Source organism: Schistocerca nitens, chromosome 9 (genome assembly GCF_023898315.1).
Source record: "Schistocerca nitens isolate TAMUIC-IGC-003100 chromosome 9, iqSchNite1.1, whole genome shotgun sequence".
NCBI classification, from domain to species: domain Eukaryota; kingdom Metazoa; phylum Arthropoda; class Insecta; order Orthoptera; family Acrididae; genus Schistocerca; species Schistocerca nitens.
Genome location: NC_064622.1, coordinates 312408846 through 312429509, shown reverse-complemented (window position 1 = coordinate 312429509; position 20664 = coordinate 312408846). Strand labels below are relative to the sequence as shown.

Here is a 20664-nt window from a genome sequence, read left to right as displayed (position 1 = left end):
TTACATTCTCAATAAAATGTTGTGTATAACAGTGCTTGGGGTCCAGGTGTACATCAAGTCAAAATGCACTCAACACATGTGACTAACCAAGAATATAATCTCAGTGTCTTTTGCACATAGAAATACTTCTCACAGTTTTTTGTTAAAAAAGGGCAAAATAAAAGTTATCTACTATGTTCTTTACCAAATTTATCTATCCATTTCTTTATCTGGTAAACTGGAAAAAAATATTAGATTTCCATGTTATGTTCTACTCTAAAATATATCACTTACTTTGTTTGCCAGCTGTTAATTGCAAAGCAAAGACCAATTTCTGTATCCAGAGGTAAGAACTGTTCGCAGCAGTGGAAAGTGATACCATTCCATGTACAATTAAATATGAGACCATTACATGGTGTATGAAACTGAAAAAAGTCACAACAATCACAATAAATCTTACATAACCGAACAATAAAAAAGAAATTAGTGTTATCTGCCTTATTTGAAAGTAAGTGAAATCCCACAATAATGCCTTTTTATACTTATAATTTTTTTCCTGTAAATAGGATTGACTTTGATTGCTGGATTTAGTCATCTGTACGTACAATGTGCATGGTCTATGTTCCAACAGGCGAGAAAAGATTCACATTTGTAATAGGCTTGCCTATTAAAAAAATCTACTCCCTAAGCAGCATAACATACACATAAAAGATTATAATTATACAAGCTTTCAGAGCCAGGTGCTCCATCTATGTGCACGAAAATCAGTATTAGAAAAGATGTAGGGGCATAGTGTCGAAGAAAGAGCCACTGGCTCTAAAAGCTTGCCTAATTATAATATTTTATGTGTGTGTTCTGCCATTGCTTGGTGAGTAGATTTTCTTTAGCTATCCAGTTAACCTTATATTTTGAAAAATTGATTGTTTTAGTTTTTATATTAGCCCATGTAGCCATCATTCCTTCTTATGTAACCTTCTTGTCAACCTTTGTTGTTGTCTCTCTTGTTCAAACTATCATATGTTTTCTACCTTATGTGCTAATCCATTTGCTTATTTATCTGTACCATCATCTTTAATCAACATTTTTCCCCTTCATCTTTTCTAAAACTAATTTCTATGTGCGTAGATGGATCCATTTTTATTTGAATATAAGAATTCCATTGTTATTTATAAATTTGCATATACCAATTTATGGTTCACTGCACTGCAGGGCCTTCTTCTGATCATCTGTCGCCAATCTATTCTCAAATGTGATGGCTATTTTCTTTCCCACCCTCCTTTAAATTGCTTATATATAATTCTCTCACATTTTTGTGCATTTGTTTTTTGACAAATCACTTTCATCAACTTTTACTGCCGTCTCCTACATTAGTCTACATTAATCACCAAGCTAAGTACACTCCTGGAAATGGAAAAAAGAACACATTGACACCGGTGTGTCAGACCCACCATACTTGCTCCGGACACTGCGAGAGGGCTGTACAAGCAATGATCACACGCACGGCACAGCGGACACACCAGGAACCGCGGTGTTGGCCGTCGAATGGCGCTAGCTGCGCAGCATTTGTGCACCGCCGCTGTCAGTGTCAGCCAGTTTGCCGTGGCATGCGGAGCTCCATCGCAGTCTTTAACCCTGGTAGCATGCCGCGACAGCGTGGACGTGAACCGTATGTGCAGTTGACGGACTTTGAGCGAGGGCATATAGTGGGCATGCGGGAGGCCGGGTGGACGTACCGCCGAATTGCTCAACACGTGGGGCATGAGGTCTCCACAGTACATCGATGTTGTTACCAGTGGTCGGCGGAAGGTGCACGTGCCCGTCAACCTGGGACCGGACCGCAGCGACGCACGGATGCACGCCAAGACCGTAGGATCCTACGCAGTGCCGTAGGGGACCGCACCGCCACTTCCCAGCAAATTAGGGACACTGTTGCTCCTGGGGTATCGGCGAGGACCATTCGCAACCGTCTCCATGAAGCTGGGCTACGGTCCCGCACACCGTTAGGCCGTCTTCCGCTCACGCCCCAACATCGTGCAGCCCGCCTCCAGTGGTGTCGCGACAGGCATGAATGGAGGGACGAATGGAGACGTGTCGTCTTCAGCGATGAGAGTCGCTTCTGCCTTGGTGCCAATGATGGTCGTATGCGTGTTTGGCGCTGTGCAGGTGAGCGCCACAATCAGGACTGCATACAACCGAGGCACACAGGGCCAACACCCGGCATCATGGTGTGGGGAGCGATCTCCTACACTGGCCGTACACCACTGGTGATCGTCGAGGGGACACTGAATAGTGCACGGTACATCCAAACCGTCATCGAACCCATCGTTCTACCATTCCTAGACCGGCAAGGGAACTTGCTGTTCCAACAGGACAATGCACGTCCGCATGTATCCCGTGCCACCCAACGTGCTCTAGAAGGTGTAAGTCAACTACCCTGGCCAGCAAGATCTCCGGATCTGTCCCCCATTGAGCATGTTTGGGACTGGATGAAGCGTCGTCTCACGCGGTCTGCACGTCCAGCACGAACGCTGGTCCAACTGAGGCGCCAGGTGGAAATGGCATGGCAAGCCGTTCCACAGGACTACATCCAGCATCTCTACGATCGTCTCCATGGGAGAACAGCAGCCTGCATTGCTGCGAAAGGTGGATATACACTGTACTAGTGCCGACATTGTGCATGCTCTGTTGCCTGTGTCTATGTGCCTGTGGTTCTGTCGGTGTGATCATGTGATGTATCTGACCCCAGGAATGTGTCAATAAAGTTTCCCCTTCCTGGGACAATGAATTCACGGTGTTCTTATTTCAATTTCCAGGAGTGTATTTTACATTTTCTCCTATGACTTTCTCTTTCTGATTACCCAGTTTACAAAATTTTGTATCTTTTCATGACTTTCCCAACCGATTTTCCCCCAAATCATTTTTTATTGTATAATATAGCCCACTTTTCTGGTGAGAAATTCTCATCCACTTATTACCTCTTGTTAAACATTGTATGCTCTCACAATGTTCGTATTTCGAATTTTTTCTGATTTTTCACGAATTTTTTCCTTTCTTTTCTTCCATTTTTCTATCTTTTTTTCACCCTCTGCTTACCTTCTTTGTCACTCCCACGATTTATAACACTCCAAACTGTCCTCTCTTGCTATAATGAATCCCATCACATGTTACATCCATTCTTTTCAAAAACACACTTCAGCACTACCAAAACTAAGGTCCCACATTCTGTTTCTTGAAACCTGCTTGTCCCTTGGAGTTGCTCCAAAATGCTCAACATTGGAAGTCCCTATTTCTGAATATAATCCTTCTCTACACCCTTTTACAGTTTCAAAAACAGCAATCTCTTGCTCTTACCTGGCTAATCTGTGACATATATGCCTTGTCAGCCAATTTTCACCAGACTTCTCTCATTGTACAAAATCCTGCAGTTATCTGCCCCTCATGTTTCCTTGGATGATATCAACTGCCAAGCCAACTTCAGACTGCAACAAAATGCCAGACTTTTCCTCAAAAAGCTATCCCACCTCCTCCTAAACTATCTGAACAGTGGTGTTTCCCTTCCTGTCCCTCTGCAGCTCCATAAACAGCCACACCATCAGCCACCACTCCTCTCATACAAACCTCCTTACCATTCCACAGCCTTCATCAGTGCCTCCCAGACCAAGAATAACCCATAATCACAAGAACTAGTAAGAACAGTACAGTGTCATCAGCCTCTTGTCTAAAGCACCCTCCCCTCCTGGGTCGCAGTTTCAGCTCTAAACCTGCATTTGATCATGCTGCTGTGGTCAAGGACCTACTTTCCCGCACACATAGTGTCAACTGGAAATATCGCTTTGCAATCCAATCCCAAAACCTCTCCAACAGCAAACGTGACATTGAACCCTGGCTTGCCAACTTGATCCATGACTACCACCACCACCACCACCGCAAAATCATCCCTTACGAGCCTGCCAAGAATTCCTCACATCCAGCATTTCTTCACAACCCTTCCTCAGGTCCCTACAGGACCTTAACCTGTTCTCTACAGAACTCCAGGCTCTATATTTCCAAAAAGCTGATGACTCCATCGTTATCCTCCCAGCAGACAAAGGAACTACCACCGTGTTACTTGACCAAAAGGAGTATGTTAGTGTAGGTCTATGCCAGTTGTCTGACACCTCTACATACAGTGTCTGCCATCAAGATGCCATCCCTGTGATTCAAACTGACCTTAAACTCCTTAAAACCTCAGGCTCCTCACAAGGACTAACTCATCAATCCATAGAACTTCTCACTCCATCCAAACCAAGCATCCCCACTTTTTACCTTCTTCATAAGATCCACAAACCCAATCATCCTGGCCATCCTTTAGTTGCTGGCTTCAAAGCACCCACCGAACATATATCTGCCTTAGTTGATCAGCAGCTGCAACCCATAGTACAAAGACTTACCTCCTATGTTAAAGATACCAACCATTTCCTAGATTGTCTGAAATCTGGCACACTTCCGTGACACACCTTGCTTGTCACCATTGATGCCACCTCCCTCTATACCAACATCCCTCACATACATGGTCTGTCTGCTGCTGAACATTTCCCCAGTCAGGCCCACCTGATTCCAAACCTATGACATCCTTCCTACTCACCTTAATTAACTTGATACTTACCAACAAGTACTTCACCTCTGAGTGGCAGACATACAAACATCAGGGGCATGGCCATGGGAACCAGGATGGCTCCTTCCTATGCCAATCTTTTCAAGGGTCATTTGGAGGGGTCTGTCCTGGGATCCATAAGTCTTCAGCCCCTGGTTTGGTTTAGGTATATTGATGACATCTATTCCATATGGATCCATAGTGAGGCTGACATGTTAATACTTTTCTCCCAGTTAAATCTCACATGGTCATATTCTGAATCCTATGCTACTTTCCTTAATGCTGACCTCATCCTCAGCGAAGACCAGCTACACACTTCTGTCTGCATAAAACCTACTAACAAACAACAGGACTTACATTTCGCAGGTGCCATCCTTTTCATGTCAAAAATTCCCTCCCATACAGCCTTGGCAGTCAAAGCAAACATATCTGTATGGATGTGGACTCTTTACAGCAATACACCACCATTCTCACCTCAGCCTTCACTGGACATAATTACCTCACCAGCCAATTTAAAAATAGATTTCCCGGGCCATCACATTCAATCTCAGTACTGCTGGTACCTCCAAAGAACAACTACTGAGTACCCTGTTGCAAGAAGTGCTCTATGCACCCTCCTACAACCATATATACCTGCCCTGTAACTGGCAAAACGTATACCATGAAAGGGAGAGCCACCTGTGAGATGACTCATGTCATATACCAACTGTTATGTAAACACTGTTCAGCCTTTTGCATCAGCATGACTACCACCAGATTATCACTTACAATGAATGGGAAAGGTGGAGAGTGTATACTAGCAACAGGCAATATACTGTTGCAGAGTATTCCCTACAAGACAATTATGACCTCGATGCCTGTTTCACCACACGTGCCATCTGGATTCTTCCCCCAGACACCAGTTTCTCAGATCTCTGCAGGTGGGAACTAGTGTTACAACATGACCATGGTTCTCACCACCCACCTGTCCTTAATTTATGTTCATTTCTTCCACCCCAGCGTTTCTTAACAGTAACTATTCAGTTCTTCATTCTGTTTTAGTTTTCTACATCTTCTATTTTCTTACCTGTCTATTTTTTGTTGCCTTTCTCCCTCCTCTGTTACATACAAGCATTTAGCATTTCACTCTTATTAACTTGTGCATGATGTTCAAACAGTAATATATGTCTTGCAGATTACCCTGTCTTCCACCATTAAGCTCTCTGGTTTTCAAATCTCATCCGGTGCAGTCCCCAACAATCAGTCTTTCCTTCTCATCCTGACTCGTAAGTCTCCCTGACCTGCAGTTCTGGGTGACTTTCTCAAAACCTACCCCTTTTCCTAAACCTCTCCAGTGATTTTTCTTCACCCCTCTACATTCCCTTTCAACCTTTGTGCCTGAAGAAAGAGTCACTGGCTCCAAAAGGTTGCCTAATTATGAACTTTTTATGTGTGTGTTCTGCTGCTGCTTGGTACGTGATTTTTTCATCTACTCAGTTAACTTATTTAGTTAAAATTGATTGTTTTCATTGTTATAAGTATAGAAAAAAGGCATACACAAATGGACAAACAGGTAAAATGCTACTGTTTTGAACTGAAAGTACCAAACAATAACAGACAATTATGAGCCTATAAGTAAGCAAAAGCAACACCCCTATCAGTACAAAACTGAATTTCAAAGTAGCAAATACAGTAACAAGGCAATCATTAATGGATAGATGAGTGAAAAAGGACTGTAATAAAATGGATATTGGGAACAATGGAACAAAGGCAGAATGCCACATCTAATGAACCAACAAACCAAACCTGGAAAAAATCAGGATTTTTTTTCCCCACTGTAGACACTAGCACAAAAATGTGAGGTAAGTGATCAAGCAAAAAGTAATACATTTCCTATATCTAATTTTAAATTGCTCCAGCAGAATGTTCAATCTCTGTTCAATAAAGTAGAAATAATATTAAATGATGTGAATTGTACCTCTGTGCTATGTTTCACTGAACACTGGCTTAAGTAAGATATATTAGACTTGACATATCTCCCTCAGTTTAAACTTGCAAGCATGTTTTGTAGGAAAACATTGAGTCATGGAGGTGCCTGTGTATATGTTAAAGAAAATGTTGAATTCAGCAATGTAACTAAATATCATAATAATATCATAATGTGTCCAGTGAAACAGATACAGAACTCTCTAAAAAAAAAAAAAAAAAAAAAAAAAAAAAAAAAAAAAAAAAAAAATCAGTGATGATATAAATTTAATTCAGCACCTTCTATGTCCATCACTGACTTAGATTGGATGAATACAAGCAAAAATACCCATAACACAAAAGTGGTGAACACAGATTTTAGTGATCACTATGCTCAAATTCTTACAATGAATATTGCAGAAAAGTGAAAATTCCGTGGAATAAAATGCACTGTAAGGAACTACAATACAAAAAGAGTGAAATATTTTTGTTTTCTCCTGAAGGGGGCAAACTGGAATGAAGTACACAGCTGTAATGATACTAATGAAAAATATGATAAGCTGATGGCCACATTTAAGCATTTTTTACACAATAGCTCTTCCCAAGAAAAGAAGCACATTTAACCCTGTTCAAAAACAGATAAGTGGAATACAAAAGAGATTAAGATATCATACAAAAATAAGGGAGATTATATGAGTATTCAAAACAAATTACTAGTCCAGATTTTATTACCCACTACAAAAGATACAAATAAATACTAATTTAATAATAATTTTTAATTGTGCGTGTCTGCAACTTGATGTGTTTTCTTTATGATAAGTAGCAATCTGTCATTTCCTACATTGTTGAAATATTAACACAAGTTATTTAAAAAGCAAAAGACTACAAAATTACACACTAATGTGTAATGCTAGAAAAAAATCTGAAGCAACCTGGCAGATCATGAAAAGACAAATAAGTGCAAGGTCAGATAATCACAATAATATAGATCTGTTTGTGAATAACAATAAGCTAACTGACCTGAAACAATTGGCTAGTGATTTCAACCATTATTTCTCAAACATAAGACAGCAGTTGGTAAATATACATCAGCACAAACAGCCAGACAATAAGAGTTCATAGTCAGATCAAAACATTCATGCAAATAGATTATTCATGTATCCACTAACATTATTGTATAAAATTATAAAGGGATTAATTAATAAGTGTGCAGTGGGTGCTGGTGAGATAGTCCAAACTCTGCTGATGGGAAAAAAGGAAATCATCCAGCATCATGGAAGCTACATCAATTCGCCTCATAGAACAACAGCAGCAGCTGCAACAACAACAGGAGGTAGAGTTGTTACTGAAACTGCTTTTGCCAAGGGTATTACCAGACACAGTTTTCCTACTCAGAAAATTAGCAACACTATCAGAGTCAGTTTCCCTCTCATTTAGGACATACGCACACTGTTAGCTAACTACTCTCCCCAAAGGTATCTTTTGAGTGCCTCAAGGCTAAAATTCCACCAATATCACAAACTTCTGCAACAGTGATAACATTCCTCCATAACTGATTTGCAAGAACAGGGCTGCAAATGCGATTTCACCTGCACAAACTTTGGATGGAAGGCTTCTTCGCCTTGATTCCCAGTGCTGGTGTTCTGCTGGCTCCCGTCATTAGAGGATATCTTTCAAATTGCACAGTTCTTCAGAATCCCCCAGGGGGCTAATGAATGCTTCATGGCAAGACCACAAGTTGTGGTGGCCCAGACACCACAGTGAGCTCCACCCACACAAAGCATACACAGGGTGAAACTCAGACAATAGTAACATTGTGAGTCACCAATGTCATACATATCCATGACATCTGAATCTCTGATCACACCTTGTCACTGGGTACAGAGGCAAGTGGACACTGTGGCCACAGTTTCATTGAATAATTGGCTAACATAGGCACCTTTCTAGCATTTTGTAGCTGTTGGGGACAGTTCTGTTTCCCTTCTTCATTGCCACAGCCTACAAGCAAATCACATGACCAATTTGTCATTAATCACCTTTCAGTTACCAACATTTTTTGCTTGGACACAGTTACATCATTTGGGTTTTCCAGCTTTGATGAGGTCTAGCTTATTTCAGATGCAGTCCAGTCCAGGACCTGAACCATCTCAGTACTGCATTCACACCTATGTTTAAATCAGATGTGGGATGTGTTCAGATGTCTAGGCTTACATCACCCTCTGCCCAGACACGTCATATTGATTCTGCCATGCGAGACCAACTCCAGTCACCCTACATGCAGCAAGCAAACAAGAGCTCAGCTGGAAAATTCAGGAGACTGGGGTAGTCAAGCCCATGAAACCAATGCATGGGACACCTCACTAACCATCATGCAGACCATCTGGAATCACTCTATAGCATGTATAAATGTTCAATTTAAACTTTTTGCTTTTGATATGGCATTCATAATAATAAGGAAGTTTGAGAGAGATTAATAATTACACTCCACTCTCATTTCTTACCTCCTTCTTGAAGGTACTGAAAAAGCTTGTGATTGCAAGAACCATAACACATCTCTCTCAAAATAAGATATTTAGTCTCAATTTGAATTTCAGAAGGGGCTCTCCACAGAACACACTATTTTTCAATCCATGAAATAGCCTTTGCAAATTTTAAATGACAAGACAGTGAGGTAGAGAGGGAGAAAGCAAGACCATAATTAAATGTAAACCACTGTATGGATAAATGGTACCTCAAGACAATAATTTGGATGGTCCGCATGATGCCAACTCAGAAAGTTTATTATAGTTGAAAAACTAATTCCTTCCACACAGCAGGGAAAGGTCACAAATATGATCAAGTGAACATGCAAATAACTAATCAACTTTGAAAATATAATGTAATTGGATAGATGAAATATCTACTTGTCAAGCAATGACAGGAGAAAACACATATTAAGATATTGAAATTTACAAGCTTTCAGTGCTATTGTCTCCTTTTTCTGGTAGAGGGTTTGAAGGGAAAGAAAGAAGGGTGAAAGAAATGGACAGGTGAAGCTTAGGAAATTGGGAGAGTTCTGAAAAGCCATCCAGGTGAAATTGTCTGTCTGGGTTGACTTTACAGCTCTGTGTCTGTGTTGTGAGCCATTTATCAGCCTTTCTTTATTTAAGAAAGCCGATAATCTTCTAAGGAGTATTTTTTCTGTAATTCTACTGAAGTCTGACAATACTCAAAATGGCCTATAATTGGCAATTTCATGTTTTGCATCCTTCTTACATAGAGGTGTTACTCTTAACATTTTTAGTCTATTTGGAAATACACCACTCTCAAATGATGAATTTACTAAGTGTATTAGTGTTTCCACAATATGTTGTACTAGCTTTGATGAGAGCATTCTTCAAAAGAAGCACTAGTGAAACAATTGAATTCGCAACATCCAGAGATGTGATTTATTTGGAGAGGTGCATATGGGGCCTGATGATGGCATAGTGGAATGCTGAAACTGGTAGCCTCCAAAATAAAATAAAATAACTCCACAGTTACATGGCTATTGAAGAATTTCATTGATATTGGCTAGCTCCTCTGTATGGTGAGTAGCAATCTATCCTTTTCATAATTTTGTCGATTATAAGTTATAACAATAATGGAAATTCCTGGATAGAACATGTAACAAAAAACAGCAGTCACACTAGCCTTCATGCTCTAGCTCTTTTTCCAGCAATAGTACATACATTCACACACTCAAATTCACACTCCCATGGGCATTGTAGGCTAATTATCCATACCTGATTATTGAAAGCAGTTCCCTGCATTGATGGAGGTGGAAAGTGCGTAGGGAAGGGCATAAGGAGGGGCTGGAGGGAAAGAGGCAGGCCTTCAGACAGATGACTTCATAGTCACACAACAAGATGAAAAAAGTAGAAAATACACCAATAAAGGATGTAGGAAGAGGGCGGGGGGATTGCGGGGCAAGGGGGAGGGAGGGGAAAGGAGAGAAAGGTGCCCCTGCATGGCGGTGGGGGGAGAAGTAGACTGGTGGGAGAAGGAAGTGCATGATCTAGATGGAGAAAGAGTGCTATGAATAGAAGAGAGAAGGGAAAAGGCAATGTGAGGCAGAGGGAACAGGTTAACAGAGGTCTTGGGCAGGGATACTGTGAGATTGTACAATGTGTAGAAGAGACAAATCTATGGATGGTGAGGCTGTACAGAAAAGATTTTTTGACGTGGAATGTGTGACAGCTGACAGAGTAGGGGTATCATAGCTGGTTGGTGTGATTGATATGGACAGACACCTTCATGATTTGTACTCATGGAAAGGACAATCTTTGCTCTTTGCTCCACAGCCTCAGCACCTATTGCCAAATCTGCTTCATCTGAATGTAGAATGTAGAATGCAGTTTATTTGTCTCATAACGTACAGTTACAAATCAAAGATTTTTGTACTGGAGACACATTAAATTACTTTAAAAAAATAGGTTATAATAATTAACATATTTCAGCTGGCATGAACAATTTAACAAGAACATATATAACACTTAAAAAATGGTTATTTAGCATTGAAATCATGTGCACGCACAATAATTTAAATTTATCTGTTGCTTTATATTCAGATATTAATATTATTTTCACACACCATTTCAAACAGGACATAACATTTTGTTTGCTTAAGTTGGAGATGTATGCTCATATTTGTATGTTGATTAATTTTATCTGTGAAGAAGTCCATATAAACATGATTGCCTCTCTTGTCATTTTTCTTAATGGTATCATGTTACTCATTAACTTATTGACAATAAATTACATTTTAAAAATTTGTATGCAGTGGAAGTAATTGAAATTAGATTTTCTGCATAATAAATTTTTCTATGACTTCAATTAAGTGATGCATTTTGAAAATTTTGAAAGAATTTTTTTTCATAATTTAATGCAGAAGTATTATTGAAGTAAGAGCTGAAGTTTAGCAATGTGTCAGTGAGGGTGAAATATATGTATTATACTGTCCTTTATGTTTTATTTCTATTATCAATTAACCTGTATAGAGAAAAGAAAACTATAGACTGACTAAATATAGTTTTTCATTTAATCTTGAGAAGTATCAGTCAATGTAGTGAAATTTGTGTATGTGTGTGGTGTGTGTGTGTGTGTGTGTGTGTGTGTGAGAGAGAGAGAGAGAGAGAGAGAGAGAGAGAGAGAGAGAGAGAGGGAGGGAGAGAGAGAGAGAGATTTTTTTTAAAATTATTATATTAGACATGAGAGCTGAGATAGTAATTTATAAATAAGACATATTTCTGAATGGTAACAAGAAGATCCTAGTCACATTGTGCACACACAACTAAGAGAATTGTATTTGGATTCTGGCAAAGTACTGTGGTTGCTGTAAGTTAAATTAGCAGACTGAAAGTGATAACTCTGATTACTTTCATGTATAATAGCACAATAATATTAAAATAAACTGAGAGACATTATTTCATAACTTTTTTACCACACAAGAAATAATTACTTCTTGAGAAATTTGTTTCAGCCCTTCTTGTGGACACTGTTCAGCCACTAGCCTCTTGACTTTTGTGTTGTAGCAGGCATCCTTTATAAAATGGGCTTCACCATGAAAGAATGTTATTTCTGCATATATTTCATCAAGGTCAAAATCATGGATACCCATATTCCTGCACAGATAAAAAACTAGTCTGAACATTATTGGAACTGGCCATTGACAAAAAAGAAAATTAACTATTTACTTTCCATAGCATTTTTGCTGTGAAAATGTGCATTGATTGTCTCTTAGTATAAACAAATTTAGAGTAGGGCCTATGTATTATTCACATTTTCTCTGTTTGGGGATCAGTTGTCAGCTTTGTCAACATACCACACAGGTAACAATAAATTTTAGTAGCCTCAATAAATAAACACTGAAATTTTTTGAGTCCTTTTAATCACTCTCATAGTGAAATTAATTGCCTTCTCATTGTTTATGAGAACCATAACAGACATCAAAAGAATCAGGATGTAAACAGGATTCTTACTAGGTTTACACTCCTTGGTTTACATAAGGACTCCTTGACTAAAGAATTTCATTACACAAATGAAATATAATAGTGATATTCATTCTTTGGCTGTGAACATTAATTTCCACGTAAAGTTTAGTTGTAAACTCAATATCCTCGTGATATGGATATAATAAATGTAGCAACAAACTCACTGTAACACACTGAAATGTGCAGTTTTATCCTATGATTTTATCATGTAACATTCATGCATTGTAATTGCCTTGTGTTGACTATGCCAAGCATCACAAAAATCAGAACACTGATAGCAAATGTCAAAGTTAACTCCATCCTCATCAAGACAACACTATCTTAATACAGCAATCATATGCTATGATTTGACCAAATAGGGAGTTAATTTGTTCTTTCTTATATCAATGCTTTTAACAAGCAATATAGCTGTGTAATTGCCAGGGTAAATAAACACATGGTTACAAAAATGTGCCAAATACAGATAAGTGCAGTCAAGCACATGCTCATCAGATGACTTTTGGAACCTGAAACCCAAGGCTTAGAGAAACTGTAATGTTCTGGAGAGCTTGGAGATTGCACCCCGTTGCAGATCCCCTGACACCTTTAAATGCTAGAAGGCAGTGTAGTGAAGATGAAATTCTAAATATTATATGACTATTATGTCCACCAGTGGACATCCAAACAATCTTTACAGAACACGCTGGCAATCTTGACACCCTGCCCAGACAACTGGTTATGTACTAGAGATGTAACTGTATACAGTCATCACTGCTGTCTCTTTCAAAGCTGAGGATCTCTTAGAGACACTTCACACACAATTAGCAGAACCACCCAGGCAAGTACCAATGCATAACTTAAATGACCTGTGCACTTTTTCTGAAGGCAACATTCCATGAGCAGAAGTAGACACCTGCATGCACAAACAAATATATACTGATATCATCCCATTTTTGATGCACAATGCTGCCAGGTTTGCTCATCTTGTGATAAGAAAAAGAAATGGAGATGCCAGTAGGGAAGGTGGCCGGCTTCCAAAGATATAGTTATGTAGTATTTGTCACAGAATGTGACTGACTTCCACGACGGTAAATAGACAACAGTCATTTTTATGCTGCAAATGAGTCACCCACCAGGACCAATAGTTTTGTAACATTGCTGATCAATTTTCATCCTTGGCACTGGTTCATCTGGAGATCCATGGCTACCAACATGACTACCTAATTATTGGAGCAGATTTTCATCAACAATGGTTCAGTTTAACAATTTGATGGACAAGCAATAGATGTTTTCATCACACCATGGACACTGACATTTGGGTGATCGTTGGTGAGATTGTATGCTGTGATGACCTACTACATCAGTTTCCAGATATCACTTGCCCATCACCTATATCAGTCCTATAAGACATATAACCACACACACCACATTGTTATGATGCCCCCCCCCCCCCAACCCATTTATGCAATAGCATGCAGACTGGCACTGAAAGGCTGAAGGTGACCAGATACGAATTCTCTCTGTTGCTAACCCCCTAATTCACACATGAGATGACATGCTACCTGTCATTTTGCTGTGTGCACATAGCAGAGGTTCTCATCATGTCACACAACAATGCAGATCATTTAGACCACACTGGACAGATATTTATACAGCTATAAGCACATGGCTTGGTCATTAATCCATCCAAATGCATATTTGAAGCTGCAGAAATGCAGTTCCTTGACTGCTCAATCAGCAACCAAAGAATTTGCCTACTGCAGGAAAGAGAGAAAGCTATTACCACTTTTCAGTCCTCCTATAATACATGAGATGAGGCAATTCTTAGAGTTACTCAACTTATGCAGTGAATGCAGAGCTCTTATCCAAAGCATCACCACACACACACCTCTAGCCCTTGCAGCAGCATTAGTCATAATTTTTTGTTAAATAATCAGCATTGGCAGCCGAAGACTTCCGGCATAAGAAGTCAGCCTCATTCTGCCAACGGCCTTGTCAAAGAGGGCGGAGGAGCGGATAGAGGTTCAGGGCACTCTCTTGTCCTAGGGGTGGGAAATTGCCCCTAAAGGCGGAAGAATCAGCAATGATCAACGACATGAGGATGCAGAAGGCAATGGAAACCACTGCATTAAAGACACGTAACGTGTATCCACAGGACATGTGGCCTGTATTTGAAGAAGTGTCATGATGATCTCTCCATTGGCAAAAGATTCTGGAATAGTCCCCCATTCGGATCTCCGGGAGGGGACTGCCAAGGGGGAGGTTACCATGAGAAAAAGATTGAATAATCAATGAAAGGATAATGTTCTACGAGTCGGGGCGTGGAATGTCAGAAGCTTGAACTTGGTAGGAAAACTAGAAAATCTGAAAAGGGAAATGCAAAGGCTCAATCTAGATATAGTAGGGGTCAGTGAAGTGAAGTGGAAGGAAGACAAGGATTTCTGGTCAGATGAGTATCGGGTAATATCAACAGCAGCAGAAAATGGTATAACAGGTGTAGGATTTGTTATGAATAGGAAGGTAGGGCAGATGGTGTGTTACTGTGAACAGTTCAGTGACCGGGTTGTTCGAATCAGAATCGACAGCAGGCCAACACCGACAACGATAGTTCAGGTATACATGCTGACGTCGCATGCTGAAGATGAACAGATAGAGAAAGTGTATGAGGATATTGAAAGGGTAATGCAGTATGTAAATGGGGACGAAAATCTAATAGTCATGGGTGACTGGAATGCAGTTGTAAGGGAAGGAGTAGAAGAAAAGGTTACAGGAGAATATGGGCTTGGGACAAGGAATGAAAGAGGAGAAAGACTAATTGAGTTCTGTAACAAGTTTCAGCTAGTAATAGCGAATACCCTGTTCAAGAATCACAAGAGGAGGAGGTGTACTTGGAAAAGGCCGGGAGATACGGGAAGATCTCAATTAGATTACATCATGGTCAGACAGAGATTCCGAAATCAGATATTGGATTGTAAGGCGTACCCAGGAGCAGATATAGACTCAGATCACAATATAGTAGTGATGAAGAGTAGGCTGAAGTTCAAGACATTAGTCAGGAAGAATCAATACGCAAAGAAGTGGGATACGGAAGTACTAAGGAATGACGAGATACGTTTGAAGTTCTCTAACGCTATAGATACAGCAATAAGGAATAGCGCAGTAGGCAGTACAGTTGAAGATCAAATGGTTCAAATGGCTCTGAGCACTATGGGACTCAACTGCTGAGGTCATTAGTCCCCTAGAACTTAGAACTAGTTAAACCTAACTAACCTAAGGACATCACAAACATCCATGCCCGAGGCAGGATTCGAACCTGCGACCGTAGCGGTCTTGCGGTTCCAGACTGCAGCGCCTTTAACCGCACGGCCACTTCGGCCGGCACAGTTGAAGAGGAATGGACATCTCTAAAAAGGGCCATCACAGAAGCTGGGAAGGAAAACATAGGTACAAAGAAGGTAGCTGCGAAGAAACCATGGGTAACAGAAGAAATACTTCAGTTGATTGATGAAAGGAGGAAGTACAAACATGTTCCAGGAAAATCAGGAATACAGAAATACAAGTAGCTGAGGAATGAAATAAATAGGAAGTGCAGGGAAGCTAAGATGAAATGGCTGCAGGAAAAATGTGAAGACATCGAAAAAGATATGATTGTTGGAAGGACAGACTCAGCATACAGGAAAGTCAAAACAACCTTTGGTGACATTAAAAGCAACAGTGGTAACATTAAGAGTGCAATGGGAATTCCACTGTTAAATGCAGAGGAGAGAGCAGATAGGTGGAAAGAATACATTGAAAGCCTCTATGAGGGTGGAGATTTGTCTGATGTGATAGAAGAAGAAACAGGAGTCGATTTAGAAGAGATAGGGGATCCAGTATTAGAATCAGAATTTAAAAGAGCTTTGGAGGACTTACGGTCAAACAAGGCAGAAGGGATAGATAACATTCCATCAGAATTTCTAAAATCATTGGGGGAAGTGGCAACAAAACAACTATTCACGTTGGTGTGTAGAATATATGAGTCTGGCGATATACCATCTGACTTTCGGAAAAGCATCATCCACACAATTCCGAAGACGGCAAGAGCTGACAAGTGCGAGAATTATCGCACAATCAGCTTAACAGCTCATGCATCGAAGCTGCTTACAAGAATAATATACAGAAGAATTGAAAAGAAAATTGAGAATGCGGTAGGTGATGATCAGTTTGGCTTTAGGAAAAGTAAAGGGACGAGAGAGGCAATTCTGATGTTACGGCTAATAATGGAAGCAAGTCTAAGGGAAAATCAAGACACTTTCATAGGATTTGTCGACCTGGAAGAAGTGTTCGACAATATAAAATGGTGCAAGCTGTTCGAGATTCTGAAAAAAGTAGGGGTAAGCTATAGGGAGAGACGGGTCATATACAATATGAACAACAACCAAGAGGGAATAATAAGAGTGGACGATCAAGAATGAAGTGCTCGTATTAAGAAGGGTGTAAGACAAGGCTGTAGCCTTTCGCCCCTACTCTTCAATCTGTACATCGAGGAAGCAATGATGGAAATAAAAGAAAGGTTCAGGAGTGGAATTAAAATACAACATGAAAGGATATCAATGATACGATTCGCTGATGACATTGCTATCCTGAGTGAAAGTGAAGAAGAATTAAATGATCTGCTGAACAGAATGAACAGTCTAATGAGTACACAGTATGGTTTGAGAGTAAATCAGAGAAAGACGAAGGTAATGAGAAGTAGTAGAAATGAGAACAGCGAGAAACTTAACATCAGGATTGATGGTCACGCAGTCAATGAAGTTAAGGAATTCTGCTACCTAGGCAGTAAAATAACCAATGACGGACGGAGCAAGGAGGACATCAAAAGCAGACTCACTATGGCAAAAAAGGCATTTCTGGCCAAGAGAAGTCTACTAATATCAAATACCGGCCTTAATTTGAGGAAGAAATTTCTGAGGATGTACATCTGGAGTACAGCATTGTATGGTAGTGAAACATGGACTGAGGGAAAACCAGAACAGAAGAGAATCGAAGCATTTGAGATGTGGTGCTATAGACGAATGTTGAAAATTAGTTGGACTGATAAGGTAAGGAATGAGGAGGTTCTACGCAGAATCGGAGAGGAAAGGAATATGTGGAAAACACTGATAAGGAGAAGGGACAAGATGATAGGACATCTGCTAAGACATGAGGGAATGACTTCCATGGTACTAGAGGGAGCTGTAGAGGGCAAAAACTGTAGAGGAAGACAGAGATTGGAATATGTCAAGCAAATAATTGAGGACGTAGGTTGCAAGTGCTACTCTGAGATGAAGAGGTTAGCACAGGAAAAGAATTCGTGGCGGGCCGCATCAAACCAGTCAGTAGACTGATGGGGGGGGGGGGGGGCAAAAAAAAAAAAAAAAAAAAAAAAAAAAAGACTTTACAGAAGTAGCCACTATATTCTGTCTTTTATTGTATAACTTGATTCATTCCACATTCCTGAAGGTTATTTTTCATGAGAGGATTTACATAACATAATGTGTGAGTGAGTAAATGAACAAATGAGTGAATGAAAGTAGATGGATCATCGACTGCAATATGAGCTGCATTGTAACAACCAACTGACAATCAGTTACAGCCATTTACAAGGGTAAGTCAATTATTATCCACAAAGTAGTTAAAAAATTTTATTGTAATCAAACAGGACATTTACAAGAACATCATTTTTTGAAATAGTCTCCTTGCATTTCAATGCACTTGTTCCATCATCATACAAGCTTCCTGATGTCCTCATAAAAAAAAGGTTCTCGGTTGAGCTACAAGCCAGGAATGCACCGCTTCTTTCACTGCTTTGTCCGAGGCAAATCAACAGCCCCTTAATGCCTGTTTGAGTGGACCAAACATGTGATAGAAGGAGCAAGATTGGGACTATATGGAAGCTGATCCAGTACTTCAAATTTGAGTTTCTGGAGTGTTTCAGCAGTGTGGGCAGCAGTACGCAGACAGGCATTGTCGTGCAATAACACAACACCTTTTGACAGCAATCCTCAGCATTTGCTTCGAATTGCAGGCTTTAGCCTGGCAGTAAGCATCTCATTGTAATGTACACTGTTTATTGTTGTGCCCCTTTCCCCATAATGTTCCAGTACTGGACGTTGTGCATCCCAAAAAACCATGAGCATCAGTTTTCCTGTGGACAGTTGGGTCTTGAACTTTTTCTTACACAGCAAATTTGGATGTTTCCATTCCAAACTCAGCCATTTACTCTCCAGCTCATAACGATGGATCCATGTTTCATCACCAGTAATGTTCCTGTCTAAGATGTTGTCCCCTTTGTTACCATAGCTATCCAAAAGATTTTTGCAGATGTCCAAGCGTGTTTGTGTATGCAACTGTGTGAGTTGTTTTGGGACCCATCTTGCACAAACGTTATGAAACCTAAGTCTGTTGTGGATGATTTTTTAGGCAGAACCATGACTAATTTGCAGGTGATGTGCCACTTTGTCAATAGTTAATCATCTGTCTAAGAGAATCATTTTGCGTGAACACTCAATGGTTTCTTCATTTGTGGCAGTAAATGGTCGTCCGGCTCCTTCATTGTGCGTAACACCTGTGTGGCCATTTCAAAATTTTTCAATCCATTTGTACACACTCTGTTGTGGCAAAGGGTCAAAGGGTCATTCATCAGCCACACCTCCCCCTTCCAGCAACACACCGACCAGTTGAAATAGCTGGGCCATCACAAATCAGCCTAAAAATGATGAACTTTTTTTGGTTTATCCAACAATCCTAAATGTCCTAAATATGGTTATTGGTAAGTAACATAACATAATCAGTTTAATTAAGTGGTAGGCTAATTTGGAAGAATTTTTCACCTCTCAACCCTGTAGTTAATTTGGTAGAATTTTTCACCCTTCAACCCTGGAGTTCATCCTGGATCTGCCTCTGACTTAGAGGAATAGGTATACATACTTTCAAATATTCTGATGTGTTTTAAATGTGTCTATTATGATCTTATCATCATAATATTTCACTCAGTCAGGGCTAATACATTTCTTATTAAAACATAGTGTCAAATTCATATCACTGAGTGTACTGTCAAGTATTGCAAGACAAATTACTTAAATGATCAGCTGAGATACAATGCTGCATGAAAGACCATTAACATTCATTTGCTTCCACTTCTTTTAAATGAATTCATAACCATGGCAATAAAGTAGAAAAATGTGTGAGTGAAGTGTTTTGGTTACAATCATATACCAATCACTCATTAACTCAGTAATTAACTACAAATTAATTTTATAGTTGGTGCCTTTAGAGCGCTGTGTGTTTGTATATAATGTATACCTGTTACTTGTTTTCAGGCTTTTTTGGCTTATATGCTGTGTGCTCTGTTGGTACGCATCTGCATTACTTATAAAGTACTGTTCCCATACTGTACCTAAAGTCTTTGATGAATTTCGGACCCTGATATGCCTTCAGACCACAAAAAAACAGATCACTGAACATTGCTCTTCTTTGGTGCAAATAGACAGCGGAGCAGCCATGATTAACAGCATGGCAGCGATAACGAAACTAACCTAGCAGCTTGAAAATTGTGAAGATATAACAACAAATAAACAAAGCAAGCATCATCAATGTAAAATGACAGTACTACCAAAATAAACAAAAATATAACTAAATTGTGGATAATAATTGACTTACCCTTGTACTTTCAACCAACTGTTATAACCATCACAAGCCAGCTGCTCACCATATGGCAGAAAACTTGACATTGCTTATAGTGCCAAATTTTTTTTTGACACATGCTAGAAGGTTGACAGTCCATTCTTTATGCATACCACAAACTGATAACATATTATTTTTGAAGAAAGTGGAAAAAGCACTGTCACACCAACTAAGACATCTGCACTATAGCACTCAATTCACTACTGATATTCAACATATTAGTGGAGGAATCTATCAGCAGATGCCCTTTACCACGTCATGGCAACTGAAACACAGTTACAACTCAAAGCTTTCACCAATATGTAGGAAGAGGATAAAGAACTACAACTGTTTCTTGTTCCTTCATCTAGCCTGCAATTTCAGATCATCAATACACCAAACATAAATATAAGACTGTACTGAGGTGTCTCAAAT

The 20664-nt window shown here is 39.8% G+C and overlaps 1 protein-coding gene across 1 annotated transcript in view; it reads right to left on the bottom strand.

Moving 5' to 3' along the window:
* The window catches only part of LOC126204202 (sodium channel protein Nach-like), a 182852-nt gene that overhangs the window by 124584 nt on the left and 37604 nt on the right, over positions 1-20664 (bottom strand). The window contains exons 3-5 of the mRNA XM_049938602.1: positions 12036-12198; positions 10321-10413; positions 274-404 (exon numbers count right to left, since the gene is read on the bottom strand). Coding sequence (XP_049794559.1) covers positions 274-404; positions 10321-10413; positions 12036-12198 — 387 coding nt within the window. The remainder of the gene's footprint in view (positions 1-273; positions 405-10320; positions 10414-12035; positions 12199-20664) is intronic.